The following is a 9,190-nucleotide window of genomic DNA, read 5'->3' on the forward strand; positions in this document are numbered from 1 at the left end:
TGACGTAGCAGGCAATTAAATTTTGCTAAAGCTATTGAAAAACCTTGCATACAAAAAGAAGTTACAGTACTAGGCGTGCGAGTGGGTGTGCGTGAGGCTTGTTAGGCTTTAGATTTTGGTCTCATTCAATGTTCAAAATTTTACTTGTAATTTCTTTATCGCCCAAGTGTTTTGGTGTGAAAAGATGAGTCCTTGTGTGTTCCATTGAAATTTGGCATGTAAACATTACTTGGTAGTCATCTGGATGTCATCTAGGTTTCATGACGGGTTTCTAACGTCCCTAGATAGTTTATTGTATCATTAGGGTGTTTTTATGGGGTTCTAACATCTCTAGACTTTTTAGTGTTCAAAGGGTGTGGAGCCCTTTCAAGGGGATTTTGGGAAGAAAAATATAAAAGTGTTTAATTTGACACAAGATGGTAGTATGTGTGGTCTCAATGTCACATTTTAAAGTTTGGTGGCGTAATTGTAAAATAGGTGTTTGTTCGGGGGGCCAATGTATATATATTTTTCCATTTTGTATAAATAAGGATCATTTGTATTGTAATTAAAGCACAATGTAGCCCTATAGCGCTCTATCCTAGTGGTGGACATAAATGTCTAACACCGAACCAACTGTAAAATATAGTCTAAATTTATCTATTTATTCCACTTTATATTTAATTCTCCATTGCATATGAATTTCATCAATTATTACAACCAACCAATTTGCTTCATAGCTTGAAATTAAATTAATTAATTTTTTTTTAAATTTTTTTAACTATCTAAATTTAATTTTATCATAAATAACTTAAAATTAAATTTAAACTGTTAAAAAGGAAATCACCTAATCCAAATATAGAGTGCTCAAATTCAATGATGGATGGCATTCCCAAGAGGAAGCTGGTGAATTAGCTCATCCAAGCACTTGTAAGAAGACCCACCAACCTGGACTGCTCTCTTTGCCAATTTCCCCAACTCAATTGCTTTCTCTCTTGCCTTCTTCCCTCTCCCTCCTCCCATCAACTCTTTCACCGCTTCACAAATCACTTCCCGCCTCACAACCTTCCGGTCCCAGCCCACCACCGGGACCCGAAGCGCTGCCTTGACCTCCTCCACCAAGAACTTGGCACTCAGGTGCTGCTCATTTTGCATGGGCCACGCCAATATTGGAACCCATCCCATTCCATCCATCAACATGATCTCCAACACCGAATTCCATCCATAATGGCTCAAAAACCTGGACCACTCAAATTTGTGAAGGAGAAACGACGTAGTAGAAGACTAAAGTAATTAATCAAATAGCAACGTTTTTAATTTTGCAAGGAGAAGCGTCTTCGTCTTTTACTCAAAGATAAGCTCAAACCTGCAGGTTGAGAAAAGAACACAAACTCCACAGAGTTTTGAGAGAATTTCTCTGATTTTATAATAATTCAATTAAGTCTTTGTTTTACATTACAAAGTAGCATATTTACCGAAGAGACATACTTGTGGAGAAAGTAAACCTAATCCTAGTAGTAATAGTAAACATAATCATAATAATAAGGAAATGAAATAATTAAAGTAAATCTAATCCTATTATGGAAAGAAAATAAAATCCTAATCAAATAAAAATCTTCTACAAATTAATAAAATCCTAATAAAATGAATAAAATCTTAATGTAAAATTGACAATCAACGGAAATAGTGACAATCTTTCATTTTGCATTTCCATTGTCTGAGAACCGGTAAAATTTTGATTAAGCAGCGCTGCTGTAATATTATTTTTGATACTTTCCTTATTTTCGTTTTTACCGAGAATATAGGTAAATATTGTCTTACGTCAAGAAATGATTCACGTCAATATTTTTTTCATATTTTTCGTGTCTTAATCCTATAAATTCAATAGATCAACCATTAAATTTGTGAACTCATATAGATCCCATATAAATTTAATGGTGGATTCATCCATTCACTATAGAGATAGTCAAAAGATAGTTGAAAAATGAATGAATTATATCATTTTTCTTGGTGGACCACACACAAATTCAATGGTGGATTTATCCATTTACTATTCGTAAATGAGTAAAAGATGTGATAGATAATGATTTTTATCCTTTGTCAAAATGATACGATGTGTAAAAGATATGTTGGTTGATCCAAGACATTCCTTGCCACTTGCTTATAGTTGTAGTGCTTACTGCAAGCACGCTGCACTTGTAGTTAGGGCCGAACAAATTCACCGACTAACTGCTAACCGACCGACTTTCGACCGACACCGGCCGTGGCCGACTAGATGATGGATGTGAGGCGGCATGATTTTTTTTCTATTCCGAATTTTTCGGTGCCGTAGGCGGAAGAGGTTTTTCTAACCGAACTGACTTCACCAACCGACTTTATCGACAAATTTTCCATTTTTCCACATACTGACATTACCGATCGACATTACCGAACCGACTTTACTGACTGCCATTCGGTGTCAATAAAAAAAATTGGCAGAATAAGTCGGTGAAATTTTTTACTTTTCGAAAGGCAAAAGAAAATTTTCTACCGAAAACGACATTACTGAATGATGCTCAGCCCTGCTTGTAGTAGCCAGTAGTAGTGAAGAATCAAAGAGTGCCTTCTAAGCAGAAAGTAAGTTTGATTATTTCGGAAAAACAAAAAAAGAAACAATTACTATAAAATATGAGAAATGTTAGGGATCTTTTTTATCCTTACAAAATTGATGTGCCTTTTAAAATTACCATTGAATTTGTGATGAATTACTATTGAATTTGATCTAATGGTAATCTTAAAAGTCACTTCAACTTTGAAAAGATATCAAAAGAGAATAAAAATGCGGTTTCTAACATTATTCATAAAATAGTCCTTAACCTCTAATTCCCACATTCATAATAGATTGAACCCAGCTTTGGGGAGTAATTCTAAAAGTCACTTTTATGTCACTCCACATCATTTTTTGAGTGACACAAGAATAACTTTTAGCATTGCTTAGCTTCCATTTTCTTAATGAACAAATAAAGTTCAGTCCAAACCCACGGCCAAGTTGTGGGTGGGTCCAAGGTTATTTATTTATTTTTTATAATTTTCATTTATTTTTTATAAAAGGGGTATTGTGGACATTTTAACTAAAAAATGGGTGAAATTAAAAAGAGTTAAACATAGGATATTGACATTGCAAATTTTTAAACTTTGAAATTACTTCACGAAGTATAAGTAAAGTTTCACCAATTTAATTTTAACGGTGGAATGGATCTAGCTATTTCCCTTGAATGTAGAGGACCATGATATTAATGGTCATATTATTCTATGCTTCATTTTCTCGTGAATTTAATATAGATTTTTTTTTTTTTTAAAAAAAGGAATTTAATATAGATCTTGATTTAAAACAGTCAAACAGGTGATTCTCAAAAGCTCATCTTCTCATTTTATAGCAACCTATTCACGGACCTTCAACACAAAGTTAAGTCTCATATAATGCAAACTTAATCATTTAATTAATAGTTTAATAATAATATAAAATAACGTTAATACCTTTTTTAGTACTTAAGTTTTCACTTTTTTATTTTTTTCCACTTAAGTTTTAATTCGAATTACAGATAATACCTAACTTATGGGTAAATATCGGTTTAGTACATCCGTCACCATTCCGTCAATCAAACAAACGAACTGACGTGTTATAACAAAAAATTCCACGTGTCCTAACAAAAATAAAAAAAATTATAAAACTAATTAAAATAATTAAAAAAATCAAAACTTAAAAAAAAAAAAAAAGACAAATGCCACCCCATTTTGGCCAAAGGGAGTGGCCGGCCACCCCCATTTTGGCCATTGTGGGTGGCTCTAGGGCTGGAATGGGGTAGCCGAAATTAGTTCGGTTGATGAAATGTGACGAAAGTATTAAATTGGTCTTTACCCATAAGCCAGGTACCATTTGTGATACGATTTAAAACCTAGGTATGAAAAAATAAAAAAGTGAAAACCTAAGTACTAAAAAGTTATTAACCCTATAAAATCTCATAATCATCACATAATGCAAACTTAATAATTTAATCAATAGTTTAATAATAATATAAAATATCCTAATTATCACATAATGCAAACTTTTTTTTTTTTTTGACATGTCCACACAAGAGGGGGGAGGAGGGGATTCGAACTAGTGACCTCCGCTTCATAAAACGTGGTTCCCAGCCGATTGTGCTACCCCTTAGGGACACATAATGCAAACTTATGTACAAACTATAAACCAAATTAAAGAAACTGAGAAACACACTCCCATCCATGCATTAATCTTAGCAACATCGATTTGTCTAGCTGTAAAAGAAAAGACAATATAAAGAAATTTAAATGAAAAAAAAAATAGAAAAATACGTAAAGATTATATGGACCATTAAAGCCCTAAGGAATTTCGCTCTTATACATTACAAAATACTCATATTTATAGGAAAAATGAGATAAATATGTATGATAATTAAATATGATTACAATCATATCAAGAAAATCAAATCATTATAATCAATAACAATTAAATATCTTAAATCAAATCCCATAATATCCTCTAACATGGTTGTGTTAAATATCAATTATTTCTAAAGCTTAAATAGATAAGAAGTGGTAAATTCAATTATATAATTAATAATTTTTCAATCCATTCACATGTGAGTTCAAACTCTCACAACACGTAAAATATATAATTAAAATATAAGAAAACACACGAAGTTAAGATTTGAACTCATGATCGATCTTTGTTTTATTCTAATCTCACATTAAAGGATCACCACTTGTCTAAAAAAAATAAAATTTTATATTTAACTAATATTTAACACAAAATGGCGGCAATAATCTCAAAGTTAAAAGCCGGCAAGCAGTCCAAAATGTAAAAGAAAAGGCCTAGCTCTTGAACAACTCCAACAAATTAAATTAATTGTGCGATTTGGCATTGCCGTCCATAAATGGTCAAGATGTGAGATCTTTGACTTAAAAATACCCACCATTTCTAGTTGTTGAGACCAACAACACAATAAAGAGAATCAATGGCATCTTCCCAATATTTCTTCATCCTTGCAATCGTAGCAATTCTTGTCCCTTCAATTTTGGCCACAGAATTTGTGGTTGGTGATGACAGGGGCTGGACCATTAACTTTGACTACCAAGCTTGGGCTCATATCGGTGACACTCTTGGTAAATTAACGCTATAAACTTTTTGTACTTACCATATTTTTTTATATAATTTTTTAGTTTTATTTGCCCATGTTTGTTTTCAAATCATTACTTTGTTAAAGTATTGATTAAATTTACATATTCCTATCAGCTTAAACTTTATAATAAGTGGTGATTTAACATGATAACAGAGTCATAGGTCATGAGTTCGAACTTTGATTCTGTCAATTCACTCTAATTTAATTAAATATTTTAGGTGTTGGGTCTCACCTATTAAAATGGAGTTTGAAACTATACTTGAGGATGAACGTTAAAGTATTGATTATATCTCATCCGAATAGAAAGTTTTTTCCTTTACAAAAAGTGGATAGGGAACCACTCCCATACCATTACTCCAATTTTTGTAAAGGAAAATCATTTTCATTCGGATTTTGATACATAGCATTACTCGACTTTGAGGCTATCTTGTTTTTAAGGGGTTGCTAGTGGATCATTTTTGTTTCTTATTGAGTTTTCAAAAAAAATATATTGTAAATGTATTTATTTTAAGTTTGATTGATGATGGAATAATTAACTTTTTGGTGCAGTTTTCAAGTATAAAGAGGGAGTTCATAATGTTCTTAAAGTAAATGGAATTGGCTTCCAACAGTGTGTTGCACCATTGGGAATTGAGGCCTTGCTAGTGGACATGATGTGATTACACTAGCAACCTCGGGAAGAAAATGGTATATTTGTGGTGTTGCCAAACATTGTGAGAATGGAAACCAAAAACTTTCCATAACAGTGCTGCCTCAGACAATGTCTCCAGCATGTTCTCCAGTTTCAGCAGCTAAGGAATGCGTTAAACCTATATATTATGGGTGGATGATGGTTGTTTTTGGCATCCTTGCCATGGTCATGGTTTAAAGTTAGATCAATAGTACTATAGTTAAAATTTTTCTTTCATGTTTGTGGAGTGTATTGAATTCATTAATTGTTTGCATTGTATTAGATCTGAATTTATTGATTTATAGTAGTATGTGTGTTCTGAAATATAAACCATTTGTGATCTATATTTGTACAAAATACTATGTTTGAGCATATTTGTTAAATTATCTTGCAAACAGCAGGTGGGGTTTAGGCAGTTTATAAGGAGGGGGTGGAAATGGCTTTTAATAGAAGATTTGGCGTTTTATCAACTCAAACATAATTTGATTGTTTATAGGACAATAATGCTAATACGTACAAGTCTATGCTTTTAGGCTTTATTTAAAAGATGAGGATCCACTATAATTTTGCTTTCCAAATTTTAGAGGAGGCTATAGAGCTCACCTGCATTGAGCAACCTCGGGGAGTAATGCTAGAAGTTACTCTTGTGTTCTTTTTGTTTAGTTACTCTGAAAATGATATGATTTCTAAAATCACTGTTGGGCTTGTGATCAATTATTATTGAATTTAATCAAATGATGATTTTAAAGCCACCTCATTCATAAAGTGACACAAGAGGGACACAAGAGTGACTTCTAAAATTATTCCAACGTCGGGTGTAGACTAGGATTCACTACTCGAGACAAGTGGACCCCACAACCTTCCTCTCTTGTACTATATAAATTTCAATAAAATTTGAATAACCTAATTGTTCACCAGCATGAAAATAAACTTTGGCCACCTGCATGAAGATTCTAATCACATGCTAGCAAATTGGGAAGAGATAAATTATCAGTTATCCCAAAAACTTAAGCTGGTAAGTAGATATACATTTAATCACTTAATCATTGTGAAATATTTAATTAAAATGGAGGGTGATTTGACGGAATCAAGATTTGATCACAGGACCTTTGCTCTGATACTATGTTAAATTATCAGTTATCCCAAAAGCCTAAGCTGATAGGAAGATGTTTTTCAGTTATTAAATATTCAGTATTCATGACACATCCATCATGCGTTTAAAAGATAGTTCTTCTAATTTTCTACCACAAGCAACAAACAATGATCAAAACGACAATCCTATGGCCATAATGATCTCTGCTTTTTAATATGGGAATACAAATTGTACTATCTCCAAAATATAATTAAAACTGCAAACTTTTAAGTTGTATGGAATTTCTTGTGCACTTGTTTGCTAAAACCGAATGGGATTGTTAGAAAAGAAATGGGATAGGTGTTGATTATTTATTTATTTTTTTAATGTCTAAACAAGGAAAGGGAAAGGAAAAGGTGATTCGATCTAGTAACTTCCGCTTCATGAGACGTGATATCCAGTAGATTAAGCTATCCCTTGGAGACAATATAGGCGTCATTAAGTTGTAGTGTGATCCAAAGTTTATATATATAGCTTATTATTTCCTGACATGCTTCTCAGTAGTGTTTTTTTGTTTTTTTTTTGGGAATGCTTTCATATATAGTTTCAGGAATTGTATGAGGAGTTTAGATAGAGTAAGAAATGATGAACAAGAGAGATTTAGTCGAATAATGTTATACATCATCTTTTAATCTCGTTTTTATCATTTCAAAGTTGATGTAGCGTGGTCCTCCATAGCATGTGATGCATAGAAATTAGTTTTTTTTTCTTTTTTTTTCTTTTTTTTTTTTGTTAGAGAAACCATGCTACAACTTTAGAGGATAAAAAAAATGGTACGTAGAATTACCAGATTTGGCCAGGAAAATTGATCCTATTGAAGTGTATTCAATATATAGAGAAATCATTACAAATGATATGTACAGTTGGAGAATAAAAATACATAGTTACCTTTTTTTTAAAAAAAAAAAAAAGAGTGAAAAGATATAGTAAACTTATTTTTTTTTTACACATTCACATAAGGGAAGGACGAAAAATGAGGAATGAAATTCGAACTAGTGACCTCCGCTTCATGAGGCGTGATCTCTAGCCAATTGAGCTACCTTTTAGAGACTACCTACTCTTTACACTTGTGACTTATCAGAAACTATACTAATAAGAAATTATCAAATACAATGAATCTTGACCAATGCCTGCTTTTTGCATTTTTTTATTTTTTATTTTTATTTTTTTTAAAAAAAAAGATGAAGAATATTTTGGTAATTTTGGCACCACTATGTTAGGATTTACTTATTGTGGCTTGTAACATACATAGATTATTTTCTAAGAGAATTTAGCATGATGGATGGCATATGGAGACTGAAGAGGAAACTTGCATTGACAATCACTTGGAAGCATGACATATTTCAATAATTATACAATAATGTGAGACAAGAATACATATATATATATATATATATATCTTACAACTACTCAAATTGAAACTTTTGAGATCTCGTCCCAAAAGAGTAAACATAATACTCATTTTCCTCTGTAGCAATCTTTTTGAGCTTTTTCTCTTTCATCAAATTTTGTGAATCATCAATCATATTTGGAGATCTCATTTTTCTCTTAGAGGAGCATCTGTTTTCTATATTGTTATTGTCATCCTCATCATCACTAACAACAATGGCATGATCCTCATCTTTTCCATCAACAACCCTTTCATATAGTAGATAGACCCCTATTTTCTTCAGAATGATTTCAAGCCCCCAATCTGCAAGAACCTCTACTTCATCACCATCCTCAAAATCATTGGTAATAACAATATTGCCTAGCAATAGGTGATCTTCAAGAGGGAATTGGCCACCAGTTGTTGCAAACAAATAAGTCAGAATAGTATTCTTGGTATGGTTGATAAATGACATGCTATCTTTATATGAAGATAATACTTGAACACGTGATGCAAAAACAACACATACACCAAACTCGTTCAATATGGGGTCAGCAGTAGGTACTTCAAAATGTACCGAGGGTCCCTCACATTGATACGTGAACCAATCGGGGATTTGATTGCCGGGGAGGATAATGCTAAACATTCTACCAACTCCAAGCATAACCCAATCCTGTTACATCAGCAGAGGATGATGTGTGTTAAAGTATTAACTAAGTGATACGAGATAACATGATATCATAACTGAGGTCTTGAGTTGAAATCCTACTCCACACATTATTCTATGGGAAAAATACATTTTACCCCCATGAACTATCCACCCATTTGCACTGTAACCTCCAATATTTAAAAAGTGATAC

At 32.5% G+C, this 9,190-nt stretch overlaps 1 protein-coding gene and 2 pseudogenes across 1 annotated transcript in view; 1 reads left to right on the plus strand and 2 right to left on the minus strand.

Annotated features, from left to right (window-relative positions):
- Nucleotides 1-852: 852 nt before the first annotated feature.
- Nucleotides 853-9,190, minus strand: part of LOC132190832 (UDP-glycosyltransferase 90A1-like) — a 54,300-nt pseudogene continuing 45,962 nt past the window's right edge.
- Nucleotides 4,995-6,027, plus strand: LOC132189414 (blue copper protein 1b-like; annotated as a pseudogene).
- Nucleotides 8,368-9,190, minus strand: part of LOC132189415 (disease resistance-like protein DSC1) — a 3,410-nt gene continuing 2,587 nt past the window's right edge. Inside the window, exon 3 of the mRNA XM_059604156.1 lies at nucleotides 8,368-9,003. Within this exon, the coding sequence (XP_059460139.1) occupies nucleotides 8,368-9,003 (636 nt within the window). The remainder of the gene's footprint in view (nucleotides 9,004-9,190) is intronic.

This window comes from Corylus avellana, chromosome ca8 (assembly GCF_901000735.1).
Source record: "Corylus avellana chromosome ca8, CavTom2PMs-1.0".
NCBI classification, from domain to species: Eukaryota; Viridiplantae; Streptophyta; class Magnoliopsida; order Fagales; family Betulaceae; genus Corylus; species Corylus avellana.